Below are 27,198 nucleotides of genomic sequence, written 5' to 3'. Positions count from 1 at the left end.
GGGAAGGCTGACAGGCCGGGGCCGGCCGCGCTCTGCGGGCGTCCGCGGCGCCACCGAGCAGCCAAGGGCGGCACGGCACCGCGCTCGGCCCGACCCCCGCCCCGCCCGCCCCGCACCGCCCGCACGCGCACGCGCAGCCGCTCCCCGCCCCAGCGGTGCCGCGCGTGCGCGGGGCGGCGCCCGGGATGGCGGCGGGGCCGGCGGGGCGCTGAGGCCGGAGCCGCCCGCTCGGCGGGGGCCGGTGAGTGCGGGGCCGGGATGCGGGGGACGGGCGCCGGGTCGGGTCGGACCGAGCGGACCCCGCGTCGCCGCTCCGTTCCCGCAGCGCTCCGCGGACCGGCTCCGGGCGGAGCTCGGCCTTCCGGGGAGGCGGCGCTCGGTACCGGGCGGCTCCCGGAGCCGCGACCCGCATTGCCCGAACGCGGTCGGCTCCGGCGGGGGCCGAGCGCTGCGGGATCCGAGCGCGGGGTTCGGCCGTGCGGAGCTGCCGCGTCGCCCGTCGAGCACCGCAGTCCGGCCGCCCCGGCTGCGCTGCCCCGGCCCCGCGCTCCCGGCTCCGTGGCCGCGCTGCAGGCCGCCCGCTGGCTCAGCGCTGCGTGGCTCAACGCGTCTCCTTCAGCGGTCGGGGCTGAGGCTGCCGCGGCCCTGCGCGGCTGTGCCGGGAGCCGCTCGGTGCTCCCCGCTGAGCCTCTCCCTTCCCGCATCGCCTCCGGCTCCGGGCAGACCTCGCTGGGGACGCGGCCGCTGCCGCCCGTCTTCCGTGGATGCTCCCTCCCCGAGCCGGGGGAAGGTTAAAAAAAGCCGCGTCTGCCATTTCCAGGCTGAGTTTCTATGGTGACGGTGCGTCGGAGGAGCAAAAATGCGGCGAGAGCTCTGAAATCACCGCCGGCTGCGGGCACACGTGGGCTTTGCCCGGTGCTGCTGGCCGTGCCCCGCTGCAAGCATGGAGCTCGGGGAGCTGAGCTGTGGGGCTCAGCATCCATCAGCACTGCAGAAGGGGGTTATTGGCAGAGGGACGGAGATTATTTCCTGGATAGGACAAGGGGGAATGGTTTAAACTGAGACAGGGGAGGTTTAGGTTGGATATTAGGAGGAAGTTTTTCCCCCAGAGGGTGGTGAGGCACTGGAACAGGTTGCCCAAGGAGGCTGTGGATGCCCCATCCCTGCAGGCATTCAAGGCCAGGCTGGATGTGGCTCTGGGCAGCCTGGGCTGCTGGTTGGTGACCTGCACACAGCAGGGGGTTGGAAGTGGATGAGCACTGTGCTCCTTTGCAACCCAGGCCATTCTAGGATTCTCACAGACACTGGCTGTGTGTCCCCTTCCCAGAGTTGGAAGCAGATGATCTCCAGGATCACTTCCAACCAAAGCTGTGCTGTGATCCTTTGGGCACTATGCTCTAGGCCAGGGAGTGCCTTCTAAAGAAAGGCTTTCCCTTAGGTTGAAAAATTCATTTCGGTGGGTCCTCCAAACCTGGGATTCACACTCATGTCTGTCAGAGGAGCCGCTGCTGTAACTGAGCTTCTTTTGTTCTGTGCTGAATGGAAGGTTCAGTGCAGGTTTTCTTGGGGCACTCGTTAGGGTGGAAAAATGGTTGGCCGTAATGAAGTTTGCTGATACTGCACAGTGTTGGTGTTACTGAGAGCTGCCTGGTGCTTCCTGGGAGCCGTGATGCCCACAGGAGGGATGCAAGTCAGGGGCTGCAGCCCCTCATCACACTGCTGAGCCTCAGAAACAGAGCACAGAGGGTCTCAGTTCCCCCCAGTTAGCTCCCGATGCCCCTCAGATAAGTGCAGGATGGAGGTTTCTGCTCCTTGGCTGTGCATGGGGTGCAGCCACATGCTTGGCTGCGTGGGCCAAGAACTGGAGAGGGCTGGGGGAGTCCCATGCTTTCCTGTGGCAGAGGGATCTTCTCCCAGGGTACGTTTGGACCAGAGGCCCCTGGAGATGAGATGGTGTAGGATGAAAAGTCCCCTCGCTGTTCCTTCCCTATTGCTGCTGGGAAGGGGTGGTACCTGAGGTGCCTTTTGTGCTGCTGGAGCAGACCTCTTCTGCTTTTTCTTGCTTACTGCACAGCACAGGACACACGAGCGCAGCTGCTGCTCGCTGCTGTGGGAGTCTTCTGCATCTCATAAGGCTGGTGGGTTTTGCTCAGAGGTTGCATTTGGGCTTTGATTTGGGGATGGTAAAGAGTGTGGCAGAGCAGAATGCTTCAGCAGGGTCAGGGACTGGATATGGAGGGCGGGCTGTGGGCACACAGGTGCTCACTGTGTTACCTGCAGAGCTGCACGGATCCCACCCAGCACCCAGCTGCTGGAGCTGTGCTGATGGCACGTTGTGACATGGGTAGTGATAGGACAAGGGGAATGGTTTTAAACTGAGACAGGGGAGGTTTAGGTAGGATATTAGGAGGAAGTTTTTCCCCCAGAGGATGGTGAGGCACTGGAACAGGTTGCCCAAGGAGGCTGTGGATGCCCCATCCCTGCAGGCATTCAAGGCCAGGCTGGATGTGGCTCTGGGCAGCCTGGGCTGCTGGTTGGGGACCTGCACACAGCAGGGGGTTGGAACTGGATGAGCACTGTGGGCCTTTTCAGCCCAGGCCATCCTATGATGTGATTCTGTGACATGCAGGCATCCCTCGCTGGCTGCAGCCAGACCTCCAGAACTGCTCGTGTTTGGCACGGCTGGAGCCGAGCGCATCGCTCGGCAATGGGAGGTGATGATCTGCGCCCCAGCACTGCCCTCCTCCTCCTCTTCCTCCTCCTCATCCGTAGGGCCGTGCCTGCAGCCCGCCTCTCCTCCCTCCCTCCTTCTCTCCCGCTGGCCGCTCCTGCTCAGCCGACTGTTGGTGAGGCTGCGGGACTGGCAGGGCTCTCTCCCTCCTCCTGTGGCCCAGCTGGCTCAGCCGTAGCGCCGCGGAGGGTTCGCTCCCTCTGCCTGGCACCTGCAGGCCGTGTGGCAGCGCTGGCCTTGTGTTTGCAAGCCGTGCTTTTGTGCAGCATCTGCTGAAAGCAACCTGGCTGCCTCTGCTCGCACAGCGCTGCGTGCTCCGAGCATGGGCAGCTGCACAGGGCTGGCAGTGCTGGTGGGGTCTGGGGAGCTGACATCGTGCTGACAGAGCTGGAAATGTGCTGCTGAGCATCTCCTGTGCTGTGTCTGGTAGGTGATGTGTGTGTGTGTGTGCAGCACGGCTCTGGGAAGGGGATTTGCTGCTCTCAGCTGCACATTGACGGTATTTGGCTTGAGAGTTTCTTGCCCTCGGCTTTGTGGTTTGTGTTTCTTTATCCCAGTTGCTGCATGTGATGAGTTGAAGGGAATTCAGCTGCCTGACACAAAGAGCTGTGGGTTGAGGGCTCTGCAGCAGATGATTGGTGTATTGCACAGTCCAAGTTTGTGAGCAGGGCTGTGCTTTCTCCTCTGTCCTGCAGCACGAGGTCAGCACTGCTGGGCAGGTGCACTTCCTTGGGAAGCCCCTCAGTGCTCAGGGCTGGCTGAGGGCTGCAGGTTCCTCCAGAGAAGGGAAGGGCTCTGGGGTGCAGCACTGCAGGGCGCAGACCTTTTCTCACCCTTGCCTCTCATCTGGCATGAGGGTTTGTTCGGGAAAAGCACTGCTGGCATTGCACAAGCAGCACTTGTGAAGCCTTTGCAATGCAGGAAGCGGGGGCGCAGCCTGAAATCTTAACCAGCCCCACGTTAATGGGCTATAAGAGGTTTCGTGGCCTTCGTCAGGGCGGGTGTTGTGTTTCTGTGCTCCCCCTCTGTAACAAACACGTCTCTCTGCCTGTGGCTGGGTAAAGGACCCCTACAGGGGTTGCAGCTGCCTGATGTGGGTCCCAGGGCTGCGCAGCAGCTTCCCTGCAATCCCCAGCAGTGAGTGGAAGTGCTGGGGCAAAGCTATGGGGCAGGAGCGTGCTTGCTGTCTCCTGCTGTGCCCACTGCAGTGTCACAGTCTGCGTGGTGGCTGCAGTGTCCCGTGTGTGTCTGGGCTCTGTGACCACAACATCTCAGTGCTCACAGATTGCGTTTCCAACCAGCAGCTCCCTCACTGCATATCTCTCTGCTCAGAGTCCTGTGGACCAGGACTGGGCAGCACCAGGAACCACGGTGCCTCTGGCTCTTGAGGGCTCCTAATGACCCTTAGGAAGGAACAGTGGAGTTATTTTCCACTCTTGTGGGGCTGAACCAGCTGTTGCGACATCAGGCTGGGAATGGGGACAGCTGCCTTCCTGGCCGCTGGGGCCTGGGGATGTTCCTGGATGCACTGAGAGGCTGCTTTGCTCATGCCACCACGGGGGGTTTCGTGTTGTGGCTCCTGCCTTGCCGCAGGGGTGCAGATGGGTGGGCAGAGAGAGATCTGTGGGACTCAGCATCCTCTGCCCCACCCTCCCCAGCAGTGAGCCTGGGGCTGAGCAGCTTGCCAGGCTGTGAGGCCTCGTGATGGGGAGGCAGCTCTGGTCTGAAGCACGCTGGTCACTGCTCTCTTCTCTCCACAGAGTCCTGCAGAGCGGCGGCGATCCCCGTCCGATGGGAGGATGGTTGTTCTCAGGCAGTTTGGGCTGCTTCTCTGGAAGAACTACATCCTGCAGGTAGGCTGGCACGGTGCACTCAGGCACCTGGGCACCACGAAATGTCACTCAGCAGAGGTTGCAGAGCATCCTGGTTCCTGTGTTTGCATGTCAGGGAGGGATGAGCAGGCGTTGCTGCTCTGTCCCCATCCCCTCCCATCCACACTTCACCATTGCCCTCACTTTTATTGGGTGCAGCTTCATTTCCCACACGCAGGACTACCCACGTGCTCTCTTGTGTGACAATGGCTTTCTGAGCTTTCTCACAAACCCTCTGCCATCCTCTGGGGGTGGTGATTGCTGTAAACCTACTGTGACCTGGTTGGTTTTTCTCGATTAGTTTGTGCTGTCCTCAGAAGCAGCTTTTAGGGATGCGTGGGCTGCTTTAAACCTTACTATCCTGGCATCTACTCCCATCTCAGCTTTGTGCATGGCAGCTGGCTGCTGTAAGGGGCTTAGGGAGCTTAGGGCTCGCTGCCCAGGTGCTGGCCTCCCCCCGTGACGTGAAGGGGCTGCAGATGCTCCTGGATGCTCAGCCTTTGGGAGAAGATGTCTCCTGGTGAAGGCATGGAGCTCCACAGCTGTCAGCTGTGCTGTGAAGCTGGGTGCTGGGCCCAGGGATGAGGACACACCTTGCTCAGAGCAGGCAGGGGTATGATTATATGATTATGAGTGTCCCCATTGCCTCTGAAACACGGCAGTTTGAGTGACTTGTGCAGTAGCACCAGGCTATGCTGGTAAATGTGTGCTAGCTGCTGAGTTCACGGAGTCAGGCAACTGTTCTGGAGGCAGTCCAAGGGGCTATTAGAGGGTTAATTTGGTTGTAAATCAGCAGAAGGCAGCTGGTTTGCAAGAGCTGCATTATAAAACCATCAGACATCTGCAATGCTCGCTTTTATGAGCGTGGCCTTTGGAACACTCCTTTTCCCTGCCAGCCCTGCTGCGGTGCTGGGGCTGACCCTGTGCTCCTACTTGGAGCTGTGCTGCTCTCGCTGGCGTGGTGCCCTGTGGTCACTGATCCCCTCGGGTCCGTAGCCCAGCAGGAGGTGCAGACTGAGCAGCCGAATGCCCAGCTTGCTCATTGTTTTCCTCCCATCTGAAAAATGAAACCTTTCCCCACTCTGTAGAGAGCCTGTGAGGTTTTGACTTAATGTGCAACACCAGTGAGGGGTTGATGTTTGCAGATCTGAAGGAGCTGCCTTGGAGCACAGCTTTGGAGTGGAGGCAGGGAGGAGGGGCAGCAAGCTGCGGAGGTGGCCAAGATGGGAAGATAACCTCTTTGGTGCTGCTTGTGCCCATCTTGTCCCAGCTGTGGCGGACAGAGGCTGCAGTGCTCCTTGCTGCTGTCTGAGCAGGAGCCTTTGGAGCTTGGCATTGCTGCTTCTGCCAGCACGTGCAGTGCCAGGTTCCCACTGAGGCTCGCTGGCCTTGGGCACGTGTGGAGAAACCTCAGGAGCTGTAGCTGCAGTGGTTGAGGTTGGGTGAGGTGTATAACCTGGGGTGCTGGCAGCTCGTGCTGCAGGAGGAAGCACAGGGGGTGCAGCTGCACCCAGTGTCCCATTTCCCCTCCGGTGTTTGGGCCAACGTGGATCTGCTGCTCTGTATGGCAGCCACCTCCATCCCCCACAGGGCTGAGCTCCCAAAGCGGTGCACTGCTGTCTGCCAGCAGCCATGGAAAAGCCCACTTAAAACGCTATTTAACACACGGGCTGAGCAATTTAGCAGATAGTGGAAAGCTTGCAGTGTCTGGGTGGCAGCCCCCGGGGGGACTGGGGGCCAAAGAGTGGAGCACAGCCATAGAATCACAGAGTAGTTGGGTTGGAAGGGAGCTGCTGTGGACTGGCTGCCCCCCACTGAGCTTCAGATTCAAGAAGCGTTCTGAGGTGCACGGTGATTTTGGGGATCCCCTTTCCCTTCTTCCAGGGTTGACATTTATTTCCACCCCTCCCTCCCGGCTTTTCCTCAGAAACGTCAGATTTTGGTCACCATCATAGAAATCTGCCTGCCGCTGCTGTTTGCTGCCATCCTGATCGCACTGAGGCACCGGGTGCACTCCGTCAGCCACCCCAATGCCACCATCTACCCGTCCCTGTCCGTGGATGACCTGCCAGGCTTCTTCTACCGCCGGCACCCCGGCAACCCCTGGGAGCTGGCGTACGTCCCCTCCAACAGCAGCGCCGTGCAGAGCATCGCCAGAGCTGTGGAGAGAGCTTTGCCCATCAGCATCCGAGGTGAGCAGAGCTGTGCAGAGATGCTCAGTGGGTGCCGATGCTTTTAGGGTCTGAGTGCTGGGGCAGCAGCAGCAGCACTCTGAGGGCTGAGGTGCCCAGAACAGAGCTGTGCCCAGAACAGAGCTGTGCCCAGAACAGAGCTGTGCCCAGAACAGAGCTGTGCCCAGCAGCCTGGTCTTACAGGGAGCATCTGGGTAAAGCAAAAATGAGGTTTGGAAAAAGAGCATCCAAACGGGACTCATTTATACCTCATCAATCCGTCTTCCACCCTGGGAATGGGTGGGTTGGCTGGAAATTCTCTAATGAATTTTTATGTGGATACATCAGAGGACTGCAGAATGGTTGGGTTGGAAGGGCCCCCCCAGCCCTGCCATGGGCTGTGCCCCCCAGCTCAGCTGCCCAAGGCCTATCTGTGGCCACGGGCACCCACAGCTCTGGGCAGCAGTGCTGCCCTCTGAGTGAAGGATTTCCTCCTCACATCTCGCCTAAATCTTCCCTCTTTTAGTTTAAAATCATTTCCCTCTGTCCTATCGCTGTCTGCTGGTAGTGCAGATGCTCTTTTCCAAGGATGCATCAGTTTTGTCAAAATGTCAAGGCAACGGTTTTATTTTTGTTTCACGAGAACTACAGCTCTGGTTTTTGTCGCATCTTGTTACAGTTTCTATCTAGAAAATTATGGCCTTAAAATAGTTGAAAGTGGCTGTCACTTCCTCACAATGAAGCATTTGGAAATTTCCTTGCCCAGAACATTTTAGCACTTCATGTTTCAAAAACTGAAGATGATGTGAAAGGAATCCAACACCAGGCTGTGGGATGTGGTCAACACACCTGAGGGATGGGATGCCATCCAGAAAGACCCAGACAGGCTGAGCAGTGAGCTCAGGTGAACCTCATGAGGTTCAACTTATCCAATTGCAATATCTGCACCTGGATTGAGGCAGCCCTCCCTACCAATACAAGCTGGGGAATGAAAGGATTGAGCACAGCCCTGCTGAGAAAGACCTGGGGTACTGGTGGGTGGCAGCTGGACACACGAGCCAGCAGTGTGCCCTCACAGCCTGGGCAGCCAACTGTATCCTGGGCTGCATCCAGAGCATTGTGGCCAGCAGGGCAAGGGAGGGGATCTGCCCCTCTGCTCTGTGCTGTGAGACCTCACCTGGAGCACTGCATCCAGATGGGGAGTCCTCAGCACAGGAGAGACACGGAGCTGTTGGAAAAAAGCCACAGAAATGATGCAAGGGATGGAACACCTCTCCTGTGGGACAGGCTGAGAGCTGGGGATGTGCAGATGGAGAAGAGAAGGCTGCGAGCCCTCTGTCAGTATCCAAAGGGGAGCTACAGGAAAGAAGGGGACAGACTCTTTATCAGGGTGTGTGGTGATAGAATAAGAGGGTATGGTTTCAAGCTTAAAGAGGGAAGATTTAGGTTGGATATAAGAAAAAAGTCTTTTGCAGTGAGGGCGGTGGTGGATGGGAGACAGGTTGCCCCATGGTGTGGTTGATGCCCCAACCCTGGATACCTTCAAGACCAGGCTGGATCAGGACCTGGGCAACCCGATCCAGCTGTGGTGTCCCTGTGCATTGCAGGGAGTTGAACTAGATGGTCTTTAAAGCTCCCTTCCAGCTCTAAGGACTCTGGTTCTGCCCCTGGGGATGGCAGGGCTGCGTCCCGCACGGATTCCCCACCTCCCACATTTGGGACATTCCAGCTCTGCCTGGGGCGCATCCCTCCTGCCCAGCACCACAGCTGGGAGCACAGCACTGCTTTGCTCTGTGCCCACACACACCCTGCTCACAGCTTTCCTGCCCCACAGCCCAAGGCTTCGCCTCGGAGCGAGAGTTTGAGGATTACGTCCGACGGGACAACCGCTCCGGCAGCGTGCTGGCTGCTGTCATCTTCAAACACCACTTCAGCCACGGCACAGACCCGCTGCCCCTCCAGGTGAGCAGTGCGGGGTCGGGGCGCTCTGCGTGCAGCCCTCCCAGCAGCTCAGCAGCAGGGCGGACGTAACCCAGGTCTGTGCCTTGGCGGTCAGCCTGAGGCGGCCATCGGTGCTCTCCTGGCAGGTGGACTATGAGCTGCGCTTCAAGTACAGCCCCAGGAACGCGCCGCGGAGTGAGCAGACGGGGCTGAACCCCAACCTGGACCGGGACTGGCACACCAGCTACCTCTTCCCACTCTTCCAGCTGCCTGGGCCCCGCGAGGCCAAGTTTGCGGATGGCGGAACGCCGGGTAGGGCTGTCGGGAGGCATTGGGATGGTGCTCTTCTCTCTGTTTGAATGCTTTCTGAATGGTAGAAGTCCAAACTATCTAGGATTTCTCATGCTATTTAAAGGCTTCGGCTCTGCGGTTTGGGCACAGCTTTTTAACGAAAGCCAAACCTCAGACTGAGCAGGAGGCAGCAGTGCCTTGCAGGAACTGGCACTGGTTCCAGGCGAGCCCAGCTCTCAATCCTGGGAGCTTCCTCTGTGGCTGCAAGGGGGATATTTCCCCCAGTTTTCCATCTGGCTCCACAGTGACATCAAGAAAAGGATTGAGAGAGCAGGCAGACTCGCTCATCGGTGTGAATAGACTTGAGAACAATAGGACCATATCTCCTAGTTCGAATATTTTGCAGGGTGGGGTGACCAGAAGCTAAGGTCAGTTCCCTCATTACAATATTTGCTTAGCAAATTAATAAAAAACATTGTTAGTGATTACATATTCTCACCTTTTCCTTATCTGTCCAGTTCATTTTAAGCAACCACCTCTTAAAATGTTCATCTGAAGCTTTCTAAACAGAATCTGAGCTTCATTTTAAGTGGCAGAAATCCCAAATAAAAGCAGAGCAGTTAAAAAACAAAAAATCTTTCACTGCTTTCACAAAACATTTAAACCAAATGTGTCAGTAATGGGCTATATTCTCCCTCACCAAAATATACCCCAAAAAAGGACCACGTGTGAGCTCAGCTCAGTGGCAGTGTTGGTGACTAAAGATGACCGAGAATCTCTGTCCTTAGGAAAACAAAAGCACGCATGCAGAAAGCTTGTAGTTTATGTTGAGGTTTCCTGCCCCCTGCCTTTAAATGATGATTACTGAAGATTTCAGTTGCTCTGGAGCGGTGGTGCCTTGGTAGCCGTGTTGGTTTTGCTTTTCTCACAAGCTCTTTTAACATTTCCTGCTCCTCTTCCCCAGAAGTCCCTCCCGTAACAGCTGCCTCACTTCCAAAGGGGCTGTGCTGTTCTCTGCTTCCCAGGAACACGTGCCTGTTTGTATTCCCTGTCTTGCTGCCTCGCAGGTTACATCCGGGAGGGCTTCCTGGCGGTGCAGCATGCCGTGGATCGGGCCATCATGCAGTATCACACCAACAGCTCTGCCACCAGCCTGCTGGACAACGTCACCGTGGTGGTGCAGCGCTTCCCCTACCCGTCCTATGTCAACGACCTCTTCGTCCTCGCCATCCAGAACCAGCTCCCACTGCTGCTCATGCTCAGCTTCACCTACACCTCGCTCAACATCGTCCGTGCCGTCGTGCACGAGAAGGAGAAGAAGCTGAAGGTAACGTTGGGGCTGCACACCTCCTGTGGCGTGATGGGCAGGGACCGGCAGCTCGCACTGCTGTTGCTGCAGGTACTTTGCACCCCTTAAATGAGCCAGGCAACGACAGAATCCCTGTTGGCTTTGGAGCCAGCACATGGAGGTGGGCAGGCACGCTGGCAGTGGGTTAGCAGAGCCCTGGAGGAATGTTGCTAATCCTGCTGCCAGGAGCAGTTGGCCAGACTGCAGGCTGAAGGGTGGCTTGGCAAGGAGCAGCTCTGGCCGATGCAGGAGTTCAGCATGTGGGAAGCAAGGCTTTGGCCTTTTAAATTTAGAAATCCATGTTTCTGTGCTATGTATGTGTTTTTGTGTGTATGTGTGTTTGTTTTTGTGGGGGGGGAGGGGGCAACAGGGAGCTCAACTGATGCAGTGGTCATTGCAGCCAGGTCAGGCTGTCCTGCCCCCTCTGCTGCCAGCCCCTCCTGCTGTGCTTTGGGTTCAGCTCAGCTCCTGAGTACCACTCCAATGAGAGTCTCCACCTCCCCTTGCTTTGCCTGCATCCCCCTGCCTGGGAAGTGTGGGTGCAGGCAGGGTGACAGTGTGACCTCCCTACAGGAATACATGCACATGATGGGCCTCAGCAACTGGTTGCACTGGAGCGCCTGGTTCCTCATGTTCTTCCTCTTCCTGCTGGTGTCTGTGTTCTTTGTCACCGTGCTCTTCTGTGTCAAGGTGAGTTTGTTTCCTCAGGCCAGAAGCTCTGTGCTGGTGGGGCACGAGGGCAGCAGGGCTCCTTTGTCACAGGTTGGTCTGTACCAGTGACTCAGACCTCATACATGTACCTCGGAGCCTGGAGCTATTGAGTGCACAGAGCCTGAGCACTGCAGAGGGTACCTGAGAGCCCACTTCAGTCACTCTTGGCTTCAAGGGGCTGAATTGACAACCCTGCACCCAAAGCTGCCTTTGCCAGCAGTTCCTCCCCCAGGAGGAGCAGACCTGTCCCACTGCTGAGCACTACCTGCTCAGGGGACTCAGGCTGCCCTCGCTGTGCACCCGTGGCACAAGAAGCACGAGGTGGCTGTCCAGGTGCACAGCACAGTGTCCTCATAGACCCTGCACGGGGACAGCCCTTATTTCCTCCCTCTGGACTGTTCTAAGAAGGCCTGGGTGTTCCTACCTGCCTCTACATCTGTCTTTAACCACAGAGACCATCAGGCATGGGATGCCCCTGTGTGCCTGCAGCCATGGCCAGCTTTGCCTGCTGCAGAGGTAACTGCTTTTTCTCTCTAGGTGAGTGAACAAGGAGCTGTGCTCACTAGCAGTGACCCCACGCTGGTGTTCACCTTCCTCGCCATCTTCTCCATCTCCTCCATCTCCTTCAACTTCATGGTGAGCACCTTCTTCTCCAGAGGTGAGTCCTCCCTGCCTGCCTCCTTGCAGGGCTGGGTCTGCCAACCACGCCATCCCCAGGAACTGTGCTATAAAACTGTGGATTAATTTGGGTGTTGGGGATACTGGGAGGTCAGTGGTGCATCCAAAGCAGGGCCAGCTCCAGAGCTGCTTGAGATTGCTGCGTGTGGAATAACTTGTTATGACAGCAGAGTGAGGGTCCTGTCTTTTTTTTTTTTTTTTCTTTCTTTTGGCTTCGTTTTCCACACAATGCTTTGGAAGGAGATGTGTGTACTGTCACTTCTCAAACCACATCAGCTCATGTGTTGGGGCCTCATTCACCTGCTGTGACCCCAAGGAGTGCTGGGTTAGGCTGGGCTGAGTGCCTCCTCCACTGCTGACTGTGGGGTTGGTACTTCAGCCTTGCCCTGGGGCTGGGGCGAGTCATCATCCCCCTGTAACCACAGCTCCTACAAAAGCTTGGATCTCCAAGGGTGGCAAGCTGGTGAGAAATACTCAGCAGCACCAATGTGTGGCTGATGTTTCCCCTCCTGCTCTTCTCTGTGCTCACAGCAAACATTGCAGCTGCTGCTGGAGGCTTCCTGTACTTCTTCTCCTACATTCCCTACTTCTTCATCTCGCCTCGCTACGACCTGATGTCCCACAGCCAGAAGCTGGCATCCTGCCTCATCTCCAACGTGGCCATGGCCATGGGAGCACAGCTCATAGGCATGTTTGAAGGAAAAGGTGAGCACAAGAGCCTCTCTCCCAGGGTGGGTCTGGATGGGCAGTGTGAGGAGCAGAAGGAAGTTTGGCAGAGATGGAGCAAGAGCGGGAGAGGCGACTGCTGGGTGCTCTGCAGCTCTGAGCAGCACCAGGGCTCTGCCCCTCTGAACCCATGTGTCTGACAGTCATGAAATGGGGCCTGGGATATTGCCAGTCCCTTTGATGGCAAAGCTAGTTTTCTTCTGAAGGATGCTAATTAATTGCATTTCCTTCTTTCCAATGTTTGTGTTGGTTTTTTGTTTTGCTGTTGTTTTTCTTTAATTTGTATGTCAATAAGAATTTGCTGTTTGCTCCAACAAAGGCGGTGTTTTTGCAGAGCAGTGTCACTGAAAGGAGCCTGCAGGGGTGGAGGGGCAGTGACTGCAGATGAGATGGTTTCTCCCAGGGCAATTGCAGGGGGTGTGATGGAAGATGTGTAAGGATGGAGTGGGAACCTTGAGATTTTAGTGTGCTTCTGCTCCTTTTTTTTTCTCTACGTGTATGAAATGGATATTGTGGGGCCACGTGTGTGCCTTTCATTGTGGAGCAGTGAGTTAGAACAGGCAGTGCTATCTTACAGCCCTGAGAATGAACTCTGCTCTGCTCCATCCTCTTGGGGATGAACGAGCTCCCTCCGCAGAGGTGAGCAGTGTCCTGTGTCCCTGCAGGGACTGGCATCCAGTGGAGGGACCTCATGAAACCTGTCAGCGTGGATGACAACTTCACCTTGGCACAAGTCCTGGGGATGCTGCTCCTGGATTCAGTGCTCTATGGCCTGGTGGCCTGGTATGTGGAGGCTGTCTTCCCAGGGGAGTACGGCGTGCCTCAGCCCTGGTACTTCTTCCTGACGGTAAGCACTGCTTAAACACCCCTCCCAGCAGGGCTTATGGCATGGTTTGATGATGTTCCCTGCTTTTTGCCTATGCAGCAGGTCAGACTAAAGTGAAACAGTGGCACTATCAGCTTCCAGAATTTGAGGTGCTTGCTATGTGTCCTCATTAAAGAATGATCTAGTCAGCTTTTTTGGCTGTGAAGTACATCTTGCAGGTCTTCTTGGCTTTAAGTCTTTGTCCCAACACTTCCTCGTACACGTGGTGTTACTAACATTGTCTCCATGCCCCCAACATGAGAGAAAAGCATTAGCTTCTTCATCCAGCACTAGAGAGAAGCCTGGGCTGGAAGTCAGCAGGTGGTCACTTGGGACTGCCCTGAGCAGTGAGGTCTGGCTGGGTCTGCCCCGAGCCATCACCAGCAGCCACAGGGGTGGGATATGGCTGTAGGTTGTCACCCGTCAACTGTGCTGCTGTCACTGCCAGCCCAGTGCCATCACCAGGTCTGATGTGTCATCCTCAGCCTGTCACTGTTATGTGACAGGATCCCCTGAGCCGCAGTGACAGCAACACTTCTGATTGTGTAAGCATTGGGAGGCTTTTCCTCCTTCTCTCTAAATTCCTTATTGCACCATGGTTTCAACTCCCTTTTTGTAGCTAGGCTTGTGCAGAGCTCTTGGTGAAGCAGGAATGCAGCTGTCTGCCAAAAGCCCCGTGGGCTGGAAGGCAGTCATACCGTGCTGCAGCTCAGTGCTGCCCTGTGCTGGGCACATCAGTGTGCTGCCATCATTCTTAGAAAGCCAGGTCCAAAAGGGTGAAACTGCAGCACTGGGCTCTAGCCCATTTCTGTTACAGGATGCAAGGTTTTTTGGAATGGTTATTTGTTGCATTTGCTCTTCAGGCTCTTCCGGCTGGGATGCTTCTCCCTGAGCAATTCTATTTCTTGCTGCCACATTGACCTTTCCTGTGGAAATGATGACAGGGAAAAGTCACAGGGAGAGGCAGCCAGGGGATGGCAGGAGATGCAGCTCTGCCCTCTGGTTACTCTGCCTGCGCTGCTCAGCATCTGATGGGCCAGGAAGGGCACCTGTGGGGAGAGCAGTGGGGACTGGGTTGGTGTGGGCCCGTGCCTGAGGGTTTTTCTGTCTTCTCCTGTCAGCCCTCCTACTGGTGTGGGCAACCCAGGACTGTCATTGGAAAAGAGAAGGAGGAGGAGGAAGACCCTGAGAAAGCCCTGAAGAGCCAATACATTGAGGAGGAGCCTGCTGACCTCGTGTCAGGGATCAAAATCAAGCACCTTTCCAAGGTATTACCTTCACAGCACAAGCACTAAGGCAGATGTTGGTCCTGTGCCCCCCAGTGCTATCTCTGCATTAGAGCAGCTCTTGGCCACGTAGCTTCTGCAATGAGCACAACTCAGGTCTTTTCCTGCTACAGTTTTTCAAGCAGCCTCGCAGCACCCTGGGCTTGCAGCACGCCTTGATCCTCGCCCTGGAAGGCTGTGGGCACACTGCAGCCTCACCCTGCAGTGCTGGAGCGTGGTGGTCCAGGAAGAGCAGTCCCAGGCTGGTGTATGCTCACCCACACAGCAGCACTGCCCGTTGCATCATGTCCTTGGTTTTCTGAACGCTTCCACCTGCAGGGAGCTTACCCATTGTTTGCTGCCTCTGCTCCTCAGGCCCTGTAGTGTGGGTAGAGATCTTTCCCAGAGCTAGCATCTTTTAGCTGTGGACTGAAGTTTGGTACCCGCAAGTAGGTGATGTCTGCACTGAGCTTGCTGGACACTGCTGTCTGATGCCAACCCCAGTGATTGTCATGGCCTTGCACTGCCTGGAGGTGCAGAGGGAGCAGACCTGACAGCATTCACTGTGAATACAACATCAACTTGTTAATGTGATCTCCACAGGTCTTCAAAGTGGGAAACAAGACAAAAGAGGCAGTGAAGGACTTGACGGTTAATATGTATGAAGGGCAGATCACTGTCCTGCTGGGACACAACGGTGCTGGAAAGACCACCACTCTGTCCATGCTCACAGGTAGGGGCTGTGTCCTGCCGTGGGGCTGGCAGGGGCAGCTGCTTGGGTCCTGCTGGCAGGGCTGGTGGCATTCCTGGGGGAGCAGAGCTGTGCCTCATCTCTTAGACTGGGGAGGGGTTTTGTTCTTCCCTGTTGCACCCTGGGCTCACTGAGCTGTCAGATGGTGGATGTTATGATGGGGATGGCTGAGAGCGGTGTTGCTGCCTGGAGAGATGGAGGGAGCTGAGGGATCGGCCCCAGGATGACACTGGGACGGAGCCTGTGCAGATCACAGGGCAGTCTGACACCTCTGTGTCCTGGCTGACTGCTGCAGCCTGCCTGGCAGAGCAACACAAGCTCATGGGTCGCTCCTCCCAGGTCTGTACTCCCCAACGAGTGGGCAGGCGTACATCAATGGCTATGAGATCTCACAGGACATGGTTCTGATCCGCCGGAGCCTGGGGCTGTGTCCGCAGCACGACGTGCTCTTCGACAACATGACAGTGGAGGAGCACCTCCACTTCTATGCAGGAGTGAGTCCAGTGCTGGGGGCACTGCCTGGCAGTGCATGCAAAGCTAGCGCTGGGGTGGGTGGGTGGGCAGCATGGGGCTCACTGAGTGGCAGCACGCCCTGCTCACGGGTCTGTCATCATGCAGGCTGGGGGTGATGCCCAGAGGGTGGGCAGAGGCCATCTCTGTACTGCCTTGCCTTTCTGTCTGGATGCAGGAGGGTGCGTGGAGTGGGGGCTGTGGTCGGGTTCAGCAGCCAGAGGCTGATGAGGTGGGAAGGGTCTTTGCTGGGGATGCTTGCCACTGTGAGTGTACTTAACCTCCTTCCCTTCGTGTGGCAGCTGAAGGGATACCCAGCCTCCAAGTGTCCCGAGGAGATCAACCACATCCTGCGGATCCTCAACCTGGAGGACAAGCGGCACTCGCTGACCAAGGCGCTCTCTGGTGGCATGAAGCGCAAGCTGTCCATTGGCATCGCCCTCATCGGGGATTCCAAGGCAAGCAGCCATTGTGGGATTCACTGAGAATCCTTCTCTTGGGGCCAGCATGGGCTCTTGTCTCTAAGGTTGTCCCTTGCTTGTGGGCCAGTGGAGATGCAGTGGCAGCAAGGAGGAGGCAAGAGCACTACCATGAAAGGAGACAGCTCTGAGCCCCGTTCCCCAGAGCTCCAGAGCAGCTGTGCTGCTTGGGTGCTCCCCCAGACAAGACCATTGCATGCACGTCAGGGGCTCAGGGCTTCTGGATCCAGGGCAGATCCCTGGCACTGCTGTGCCTCTCTTGACCAGTGCTCATCTCCAATGTGCAGGTGGTGATGCTGGATGAGCCAACGTCGGGGATGGATCCAGCTTCTCGCAGGGCCACCTGGGATCTCCTCCAGCAGCAGAGGAGCAACCGCACCATCCTGCTGACCACACACTTCATGGATGAGGCTGACTTGCTGGGGGACCGCATAGCTATCATGGCCAAGGGCGAGCTGCAGTGCTGCGGCTCCTCCCTCTTCCTCAAACGTAAATATGGTAAGGAAAGAGCAGGCAGGTTGTGCTAGAGTGTTTGTTCCTGCCCTCCCCTTCATGCTGTTATGCCTGTTTGGAGGCTGGAACCCACGCTCACTCCTCACAGCCGTGTAGCTAGTTGCTCAGAGCTGGCTGTGCTGCAGAAGGCTTTGCTTTATACTTGTCTTCAGCCCTTCTCACTGGCCTTTGCGTTCCCTGCAGCCCGTGCAAAGCCACCAAGGCCCTGTGGTGCTCAGCAGCCCCTCTGTGCTCCAGCACCTCATTGCCATGGCTGGCCTAGGCTGTGCTGTGACTTACACTCCTTTCCCCCCTCTTCCCAGGGGCGGGGTACCACATGGTGATGGTGAAGGAGCCGTACTGTAACCTGGGGGAGATCTCCCGCCTCATCTGTCAGTACGTGCCCAACGCCACCATGGAGAGCAATGCTGGGGCAGAGCTGTCCTTCATCCTGCCCAAAGAGAGCACTCACAGGTAACAGCATCATCTGCCCTCCCTCTGTGCGTGGATCCCCCTGTGCACACTGAGGCCTGGCTGCTATAATCATGGGCTAGCTGGGAATAGGAGCTGCTTTCCACGTCTTGGAAGGTGCAGGGGGGCATGCGAGGGTACAGCTGCAGTGCTGGTCCTGGGAAAGTGGCCTGGTTCCTCCTCTCACCGCAGTCCTCTCTCGAGTCTACTGGTGCATTGCTGTCCTGCCAGCATGCCTGCTATGCAGTGACTGCATGGGATGAAGTTTGGGAGGCTGGGAGCATGAGTCTCTGGACAGGGTGGTATAATAAGGATGGCTGAGGCTACCTGTGCAAAAGCAGCAGCAGAAAATGGAGCCTGAAATCTGCTCCTGGGGGGAGGAGGGGGCTTAATGCTGCAGAAGCAGTACCCAGAGCATCGTAAGATCTCTTTATCTCCTCTAACTAGGCTGAAATCCAGGGCCTGGGGATACGGGATGCCACGTTGTGCAGCTTTATCTGCTGTCCATTAAGCCATCATTGTGGTGTCTCCAAGCTGGGGAGCTCTGCCTGGTGGAGCTGGCCTTATGCCAGCAGAAAGGGCGAGCAGCAAAACCTGACACCTCATTTGTCCTTGCAGGTTTGAGGCCCTATTCACAGAGCTGGAGCTGAAGCGGGAGGAGCTGGGCATCGCCAGCTATGGGGCCTCGGTCACCACCATGGAGGAAGTCTTCCTGAGGTGGGGGGCTGGCAGGGCTGGGTGGCAGCAGGGACCTGGGCTGTGGTCCAGCTGGTGGGAGGAGCAGTGTGCACGTGGGGAGGAGCTGGGTCCTCCATCTCAGGGTCAGTCCTTGGAAGCAGGTGCTCAGGGTGCCTTCAGGGCTGGCAGCACAACCCGCGTGCTTTAATCATTTTCTCTGAGAGCTTTCATGAGGGCTGTGGGCCTGGGATCAGGGCAGCGTGTGGGCTGGGCTGGGGTCTGTGGCTGGAAACATGAAGTCCAAATGTGAGTGTGAAGTCCCACTAAGCTCCTCTTCTGCCTTTCCCTGCAAAAAACGAACATGAGTTTTGATTGTATTAAAAGAACAAAAGCCAAACCACAGTTGCAGCTGTGGAAGAAGCTTCATGCAGGCAGCACCCTCCTCCCGTAAGCCTTTTACAGAGTTCTATGTCTTAATGCCCTGGGAGAAAAACTGCTGCTTGGGGACGGGAAGGAAGGTTTGAAGGCTCAACCTGGCACAAACTGCACTTGAGCTGTACGTGCACGTGTGGGTTTTGTCTCTTGAGGTTAGTTCCTCCGGCTTGATCCTCTCTGGGTTGGTGTCTCACCATCTGTTCTCCATCCTGGCACAGGGTTGGGAAGCTGGTGGACTCCAGCATGGACATCCAGGCCATCCAGCTGCCTGCTCTGCAGTACCAGCACGAGCGGCGCTCCAACGACTGGGCCATGGACGACTCCAGCAGCCTGAGTGGGATGACAGACATGACAGATGACAGCGGGGCACTCATTACAGAGGACTGCTCCAGCATCAAGCTCAACACTGGGGTGAGTGGGGGCTGTCAGTGCCACAGGAATGGCACCTCTGGGACCTCTCTGGTTTTACTGTACGGATCTGCCTGTGGCCAGTCTGACCCTGTGTAGTTTGGAAGTTGCAAATGTAGAAGTGAACTCTGAAACTTCAGTGCACGTTGTTTCAAGAGTTGCTTGGGGTTGGTTGCTGGGGTGGGTCTCTGCTATCCTTTTTATGTTAATTCTTCACTTAGAGATGCCTTGTTTTGAAGATATCCAGATGATTCCTGCTCGTTTATCACCTGCTATTGCTAAATCCCTTGGCATTTCCAGCGGGGAGATGAGAAAAACAATCTTCCTTCCCTCGCTGGGCCTTTCATGGCCTGCTGCCTCACGCCTGTGATAAGTTGCCTTGTCCTTCTCAAGGGCATATCTACAACCAGAAAAAGAGAAAGATGTTTGTGGTTTAAAAAGCAAAGAAAGTACTTGTTTGTATGGGCTGGGTGTCTCAGCCTGGCTGCTTTGGCATGTTGCTGTGCTGCACCAATCCCATTTGTGAACTTCCAGTGCTGAGCTTCGAGCAGAGGTAAAGGTCCTGTCCAAAGCTGGTGCTTTAACACCTTAGCCCCCAAAGTGCCTGCTTCCCATTGGGAAGCTATGGATTTCGGCAGCTGACCTGCCCAAATCAAGCTGATCAAGCAACTATCCTGCTCACTGCTTTGCTGCAAGCAGGTGGTGAGGCAAGCTGCAGACTGATGGAAGAGGAGGGAACAGGGAGGGGGCTTTGGGCTCATGCCCTCCAGGAGCCACGCAGGACGATGGCTGCCCGTGGTGGCAGGGCAGGCACTGACCTGGCTTCTCCCTTCCCAGTTCTACCTGTGCTGCCAGCAGTTCTACGCCATGTTCATGAAGCGAGCCATGTACAGCTGGCGCAACTGGAAGATGGTGGCAGCGCAGTTCCTCGTGCCTCTCATCTTCACTGCCTTCGCCCTCATCGTGGCCAAGACCTTCCCGGGGCCCAGGGACTCCTCCATGCTGAGGCTGACGCTGGAGCCCTATGGGCAGACCATCGTGCCTTTCTCCGTCCCCACCGCCTCAGGGCTGCCGCAGAAGCTGGCGGAGCAGTACGTGGAGCTGCTGGATGCCCAGCACCAGTCGCCACTGGAGGTGCCGGGTGAGGCTTTGCAGAGCACTGGGTGATGCTCAGTGGGGGTTTTTCCTGCCAGGGCTGGATCCCATTCGGCATATCCTAAGGTATCATCTCCTGCACGGGGGGTACCGCAGCTGGCTCCTGCCCCTCTCCCCTGGGCAGAGCCGTGTTCTCTGTAGCGCTGTGTTTGTGGCCACCGTTAGGGCAGCACTTCCAAGGGTGGGTGCTGCTGGGGTTTTTTCCAGTTGGCCTCGATCACCTGCCGTTGCCTGGAGTCCCCTTGTAACAGCAGTGGTGTTCTGCAGGTGGCCTGGAGGAGTACCTCATCTCAAGAGCATCCGAGGAGGGGGGGGCCTTCAATGAGCACTACATCGCCGCTGCCTCCTTCGAAGGAGTTGACAACCACACGGTGGTCACCGCACTGTTCAACAACCAGGCCTACCACTCCCCAGCCACCGCCCTCATGTTGGCTGACAACGCTGTCTTCAGGGTGCTGATGGGCCCCAACGCTTCCATCACAGTCACCAACTACCCTCAGCCCCGCAACATCACCGAGAAGGCCAAGGACCAGCTCATGGAGTAAGTCTGTTTGCCTGGTGCTTGGGTTCCTGCTAGGGCTCACAACATGTGTTTGGCACACATTGGCTTGGTTGTGCTGGTGGAAGACTCAGACGAGTTTCTCAGACCTCAGCGTGGCTGTGATTGCGCTCTGGAGGTCAGGATAGTAAAGCCGTGTGGCTGACTGACCTGCCTTAAGCCTGGCTGCCTGTGGCTCAGCACACACAACTCAGTGGTTGGGGGTTCCCTTTTAGAAGCTCACAGCCTGTGGCTGGGGACCCTTTCCCTGCAGGGCTCAGAGCTGCTGGACAGCAGAGGAGCTGTGTGGCTGTGCATCCCATGGCAGGGTGGTGTGCTGGGGCAGTGCAGCTGTGTTGTCCCTCACGTAGCCTCAGCGTTGGTCTGTCACACTGTTGCTGTTCTAACCACTGCTGCTGCTCCCCTGCAGAGGCCAGACCGGGTTTGCCATCGCCATCAACTTGCTGTACGGCATGGCCTCGCTCGCCAGCACCTTTGCTCTCCTGCTGGTCAGTGAGCGGGCCATCAAGGCCAAGCATGTCCAGTTTGTCAGCGGCGTCTACGTGGTCAACTTCTGGCTGTCAGCCCTGCTCTGGGACATCATCAACTTCCTCATTCCGTGTGCTCTGATGCTGGTAAGTCACCTCTGACAGCCTCATCCCTCCTGTCACAGGAGGTGGGGTGGCATCATTTGCTCTCGAGACAAACGTGCTCTCTCCTCACGTTGCTGCACCCCAGGTGATATTCCAAGCCTTTGATGTGCAAGCCTTCACCCAAGACAGCCACCTCGTCGATGTGATGTTGATCTTCCTCCTTTATGGCTGGGCCATCATCCCCCTTATGTACCTCCTCAGCTTCTTCTTCTCAGTGGCAGCCACAGCCTACACCCGTCTCACCATCTTCAACATCCTCTCGGGCACAGCCACCTTCCTTGCTGTCACCATCATGAGCATCCCAGGTGGGTCAGTGCCCTCCCTGCCCAGCCCTGCACCCTGCTGCCACCAAGAAGACACAGCCCCTGAGAGGACTCTGTCACACTTAGATCCTGGGACTGACCCATACACCAGAAAAACCGAAACAGTCTCTTCTCAACAATTAAGCATGACAAAATTTGTTGGTTCTCTTTCTGAGATATATAAGGTCTTTCTCTAAATTCAATCTGTTGATCCTCTTTCAGAGTTGGGCTTGGTGGACCTCTCCAGAACTCTGGATAAAATCTTTCTCACCTTACCCAATTACTGCTTGGGTCAGTGCATCAGTGACTTCTACCAGAACTATGAGTTCATTCAGTTCTGCACCTCTTCTGTTGAAGCCATCTTCATATGCAAGGCATTCAGTGAGTCCTCGCATCGCCTGCCCCTGCTGCCCATCCCTCCTCCTCTGCAGCCACACTGGGCTCCCTGTGGGGTGGGCAGGGGGCTGGGAGTGTTGGAAAGGCTGGTGTAGGACCAGCAGGGCTGGGGGTTTGGCATTCCCTACCAGTGCCTGGGGAGGAGATGCTCACCTGAATAGGTGGCTGTGGTGTCACGGGGCCTTTAACCCAGCCTGGGCAGTAATTCCAAGTGACATTTTAAAGCAGAAGGAGCATTTGATGGTGATAGCAATCTAGTTAAGGAATCTTTTCTTACTACTGATTTGGAGGAAAACGTAAAATAAGGAAGGTTTCATAGAGCTGCTAAGGAAACCCAGTCGTGGTCCTGATAGATCTTCTATCTCCTCTATGTGCCTCCACTGAGCACATCTTCTTGGGGTCAGGAGCTGAATCCTCTAGGGAGAAGTGCTGGAAAGAGCTGTGGGCAGGGATCCCAGTGTGGGCTGGGGTGGAGCTGAGGCTGGCATAACTCCCAGCTTTCTCTGAAGCTTTTCTCCCTGGAGTGGAGATTGATTTGACTTTGTTCCAATCCAGATATCAGCTATCAGGTGAACTACTTTTCCTGGGAGTCGCCTGGGATCGGGCGATACCTGACCTCCTTGACCATCCAGGGTTTCTCCTTCCTCTTCCTCCTCTTCCTCATTGAGACAAACCTTCTCTGGAGACTGAAAACTTTGGTCTGTGGCATCTGCAGGCGGCGAAGATGGGTGAGCTGAAGCTTGTGGGAGGTAGCAGCGTGGGGAGATCCTGTGGGATGTGTGGGAGGGCAGAGATGGGAGGGCTATCCCCATCCAGAGAGGGCTGATGGAGCAAGTGGCCCCTGCCTGAGCTGGGAGTGCCTGGCTGGATGAAGCTGCTGATCCCACAGCAGCAAGGTGACAGTGGTTTTCCACCTGTGCTTAGGTGGCACTGCTGAACAGTGTGTCTGTGTTGCCTGAGGACCGGGATGTGGCAGATGAGAGGAAGAAGGTTTTGGAGTCACCACCAGAGCTGCTGTCATCACTGAGCAGCCCTCTGGTCATCAAGGAGCTCACTAAGGTGAGGAGCACGTGGCCCTTCTGGAGCACCGTGCTGTGAGCACAGCCTGCTGGCCTTGCTGTGCCCTCAGATGCCTTGCATGTGATGTGAGCAGCATGCTCACACCTTGCCATCCTCAGGTCTACGACAGCCGGGAATCCCTGCTGGCAGTGGACAGGATCTCTTTGGCAGTCAGCAAAGGGGAATGCTTTGGCCTTCTTGGCTTCAATGGAGCAGGCAAAACCACCACATTCAAGATGCTGACGGGTGATGAGAGCATCACATCGGGGGATGCCTTTGTGGATGGCCACAGCATTCTGGCCAACATCAAGAAGGTACTGAGGGTTGCATTGTGTCCTACTTTGTGCCCCTGGGGAGGGCACAGCTGCAGGTGCCAGGGGCAGTGTGGTGCACCGGGGATGTGGTGTTATGATCTGGCCCAGCTTTCCCTGTTAATCTGGTCACTTGAAAGCAGTCCTGTGGAGAAGAGACTAGCAGATATGAAACAAAGGGAAATCTCACAAACCTTGTGAGGGTGGCAAAGGCTTTGTTAAAACTGTTTAGCTCTCTAAATGGCTATGTGGAAAATGCGACCTAGAGCTCACAGTCAGATGGTGGCAAGTGAGATTTCCAGACCCCTGACAGCGGAGAATTGCCCACTCCCTTTGGCAAGGCCAGAGATGAGTCACAAACTGAACCACCCCGAGCATGGATCAGGATTTTGATTCAATCCCTGGACGCATGCATCTCCGTCAACCCTAAGCACCCTGTGATATTAAGCCTGTAGCAAAGCTCCATGGGTACCAGGGCCTCTCCCAGTGCAGAGCTGCAGCTGAGCCAACCCCTCAGCTTCCTCCTGCCCCCAGGTGCAGCAGCGGATCGGCTACTGCCCTCAGTTTGATGCCCTGCTGGAGCACATGACGGGCCGTGAGACACTCAGCATGTACGCCCGGCTGCGGGGCATCCCTGAGCGTTACATCGGCAGCTGCGTGGAGAACATGCTGAGGGGGCTGCTGCTGGAGCCCCACGCCGACAAGCTTGTCAGGACCTACAGGTGAGAGGAGGCTCCAGGAAGTGAAAGCTCCCCCCAGCCGGGGGATTCTGCCGTGCCTGGCTTTCCTGTGCTCAGTGCTCCCCTCTCTCCCCACAGCGGTGGTAACAAGCGGAAGCTGAGTGCTGGCATTGCCCTTATTGGTGGCCCCCCCGTCATCTTCCTGGATGAGCCCTCCACTGGTATGGACCCCGTGGCCCGGCGTCTGCTCTGGGACGCAGTGACTCGGACACGGGAGTGTGGCAAATCCATCATCTTCACCTCCCACAGGTGAGTGTCCCAGCAGTGCCCGGCCCCAGGGCTGGTCACTCGGAGCTGGGGGTCCTGCTGCCCCCTCCCCGCTGAGCAATTCCCTCCCATCCCACAGCATGGAGGAGTGCGAGGCGCTGTGCACGCGGCTGGCCATCATGGTGAACGGGCAGTTCAAGTGTCTGGGCAGCCCCCAGCACCTGAAGAGCAAGTTTGGCAGTGGCTACACCTTGCTGGCCAAAACGCGGACTGATGAGGAGGGCGAGCTGCAGGCCTTCAAGGCCTTCGTGGAGAAGACTTTCCCAGGTACCCTGAGCTCCTAGGCACGGTGTGTGCGTGAGCTTCCCCCATTTCCCAGCTCACAGCCCCTCTCTGCTGGTCTCTCGCAGGCAGTGTCCTGAAGCACGAGCACCAGGGCATGGTGCACTACCACTTGACCAACAAGAACCTCAGCTGGGCGCAGGTAAGGGATGCTGGAGCACGTCTGATACGTGGGAGGAGAAGGGAGGGGAGGAGGGGGAATGGCCGCTTTCCTGCACATGCACATTCCAAAGGCTCGGTGGTGATGGAAGGGCTGTGTTTGCTTGTTGTATCCTTCCCAACCCATATCTCCCTCCTGGGAAGCACAGTGCTGGTTCTGGGTGGGCTCAGAGCCACCTGAGCCTGCAGGGTCTGAGCCTTGCCGTTCCCTGCTGGACCCCAACCCAGGGGATGCGTGGTTCTTAATGGAGTTGGATACCCTGCCCCATGGTCTCCATGGGGAAAGCTTGGCTCCCACGCTGTGGGTACCTAACAGTAACTGGTGCTGCTGTGCCATTCCCTGCAGGTCTTTGGGGCCTTGGAGAAAGCCAAAGAGAAGTATCGCTTAGAAGACTATTCGGTCAGCCAGATATCCCTGGAGCAAGTCTTCATGAGCTTCACCCGCTTCCAACACTACACAGAGGACAGAGGGAAATGAGCAAGAGCCCTTCACGTCCTCCTTCACGGACTGGCCCCGCCGCCTATACATAGTATATATAGAGACAGTAATTTATATATCAGCGTGTGTCTTAAATAATGTATAAATGTAAGAAAATTTTCACTGGGGAGGGGGGAGAGGATGGAGTCGTACCTCCTGCTACTGGGAGCACAGGGCTGCGTGTGCAGCAGCTGCCAGCGCACACGTGTAAATGAGTTTGTGTGTCTGCCACTTCCACCCGCGTTTGTCCCCATCTGTGGCAAAAAGAAAAGCCCTCAAAGCAGGGGAAGGGGTGGCTGGGTGCTGCAGGCTGCGCCGGAGCCTCAGGTCCCCGTGTCCCCCCACCCTGCCCCTCGTCACGCACAGTGGGAAGCGGCTCTGTGGTCTCCACGCGCACGTCGAGTTGTGTTCTGTGAGGTGGTTTGCTTGTGGTTTAGCAGGATGCCGTCCAATAGCTTAGATCCAGAATGTTTGCTGGGTTCATGGTGATGCACTGTGCCAGGGGGAGGGGACGCAAAACCCCCATACCAGCCTTAATGGCATGGAGATGCAAGAAGGGAAGCTGGCACAAGCAGCATATGCTGATTGTTCCCTTGACACCAAAACCCCTGGTGCCACCGTGCCTGGCTCTGTGACAAAAGGGAACCTCAGGAGCTCCTCTTGCACCCGCTGCTCAAAAGTAGGGGCAGAGGGAGCCTGGCCCAGCCCTGCTGTGCTGGGAGGGGCTGTGCTAATGGAGCAGTGCCTGGCAGTGATGAATCACAGCCCGGGGCTCCGTGTGTGGGCAGCCATGGTTGGAGGTGCAGCGTGCTGGCTCGGCACTGCATCCATTATAGGTTTAAACAACAGCACTGCCCTGCAGCGTGTTCTGCAGCACTGCAGCACAGCCCCTGCCCACGTTGCTCCCTGTCCCCCCACCCCACACTGCCCTGGCTGTGCACAGTGCCCTAAGGCAGCACCCAGGATTTATTTTCAATGTCTCCCCAGCATTTGCGTTGCTTTTCTGTTTGTTTGTTTTCTGTACGTGTTGGTTGGTTCTCATCTGTCTCTAACTGGTCCCTGTGTCACCTGCGGGCAGTTCCCTCCAGCTGCTCCGTGATCAATGCAGAGCTATTTGCACTATAGTACTACACACAATTGCACATACTAAATGAATTAATATTTATGGCAGGGGGTGCTGATTCCCTCCCTGTGATTGCATTGTCGGGTTGGGGTGTCCTTTGGGTTGGGTTTTTGTTCCGTTCCTGTAACTGAATCATCCTTTCCTGTTCCATTTTTTTTTTTTCCCCTCTGCCTAATGCTGTTTAAAAATAATGATGGTGCATCATGTTACTAAGAGTTTCCCCGGATCTTCACGACGTGTGTGGTTATTAGCAGGCAGCCAGCAGGGGAGCACAGCCCCTGGGACGAGGACTGTGCCTTCTGCAAGCATCCCTGTGCTGTGGGGGGGTGATGTGGGAGAGCAGTGCAAGGAAAGCAATGCTGCTTTCTCTTGGGTCCACCAGGGAGGCTGGGACCTTGTGTATAGGGCAATGGCAGGACGCAGCAGGGCTGCTGGGGCTTTGCCTTGCACAGGGGCAGCAGTGGGAAAGTAGGAGCAGGGAGGCTGTGTGGGCTTATGGGGGATCCTGCCCTGGGTACAGCACCTGGGTACCACCAGTCCTGCATCCTGGCAGCCCAGCACCTCTCTTTGCTGTAGCACCAGCCTGCACTGGGCCTTGCTGCACTGGGGCACAGTCACCCGGCAGCACTGCTGTTGCTACCTGTTGTGGTGCCCATCCTGCAGCACCGCCTGGGAAAGGGTTGTGGCTGCTGTGCCAGGCTGCAGTACAGTTGTTCCCACCACAAGAATAAAGCTTCCCTTTTTTTCCAGTGGGTGTTTTCTGGCTTTTTTCACATTCAGCGAGCGGCTTCCTACCCTGCGTGCCTTGCTCTGGGCTCCTGCAGAAGGAGTAGCCAGGACAAAGCTGCACGGGGCCCTTCGTGGGGTGCACGGCCCGCAGCAGCTGTCCTGCATGAAGAGGCTGTGCTGCAGG

General features: G+C 56.6%; 1 protein-coding gene across 2 annotated transcripts; it reads left to right on the top strand.

The window, feature by feature from the left end:
• The first annotated feature begins 117 nt into the window (after positions 1 to 117).
• On the top strand, positions 118 to 27,034 carry ABCA3 (ATP binding cassette subfamily A member 3). 2 transcript variants are annotated; one of them, XM_085237856.1, is made up of 31 exons: positions 118 to 241; positions 4,492 to 4,584; positions 6,487 to 6,794; positions 8,608 to 8,735; positions 8,861 to 9,026; positions 10,073 to 10,332; positions 10,927 to 11,043; positions 11,602 to 11,722; positions 12,274 to 12,447; positions 13,134 to 13,315; positions 14,455 to 14,601; positions 15,202 to 15,331; positions 15,689 to 15,843; positions 16,162 to 16,317; positions 16,626 to 16,836; positions 17,154 to 17,304; positions 17,920 to 18,018; positions 18,633 to 18,825; positions 19,660 to 19,963; positions 20,245 to 20,518; positions 20,946 to 21,150; positions 21,254 to 21,473; positions 21,693 to 21,851; positions 22,422 to 22,594; positions 22,791 to 22,925; positions 23,045 to 23,239; positions 23,771 to 23,958; positions 24,055 to 24,225; positions 24,323 to 24,510; positions 24,594 to 24,667; positions 25,031 to 27,034. In XM_085237856.1, exons 2-31 carry the CDS (start codon positions 4,523 to 4,525, stop codon positions 25,160 to 25,162), a joined length of 5,178 nt encoding a protein of 1,725 aa, XP_085093982.1. In that variant the 5' UTR covers positions 118 to 241; positions 4,492 to 4,522; the 3' UTR covers positions 25,163 to 27,034. The 2 variants fall into 2 exon arrangements, with proteins under 2 accessions (XP_085093982.1, XP_085093983.1); XM_085237857.1 differs by having other exon boundaries at positions 124 to 241; positions 6,530 to 6,794.
• Positions 27,035 to 27,198: the final 164 nt, after the last annotated feature.

This window comes from Meleagris gallopavo, chromosome 16 (genome assembly GCF_905368555.1).
Source record: "Meleagris gallopavo chromosome 16, MGAL_WU_HG_1.1, whole genome shotgun sequence".
Lineage (NCBI taxonomy): Eukaryota > Metazoa > Chordata > Aves > Galliformes > Phasianidae > Meleagris > Meleagris gallopavo.
This window is presented reverse-complemented; position numbering and strand designations above follow the sequence as displayed.

Coding starts and splice junctions, on each gene's coding strand:
- ABCA3 (XM_085237856.1), top strand. CDS start 4,523: ATGGGAGGATGGTTGTTCTCAGGCAGTTTGGGCTGCTTCTCTGGAAGA. Junction 11,044..11,601: donor CCGTGCTCTTCTGTGTCAAG/GTGAGTTTGTTT, acceptor TTTTCTCTCTAG/GTGAGTGAACAAGGAGCTGT. Junction 22,595..22,790: donor TCTGCAGGCGGCGAAGATGG/GTGAGCTGAAGC, acceptor ACCTGTGCTTAG/GTGGCACTGCTGAACAGTGT.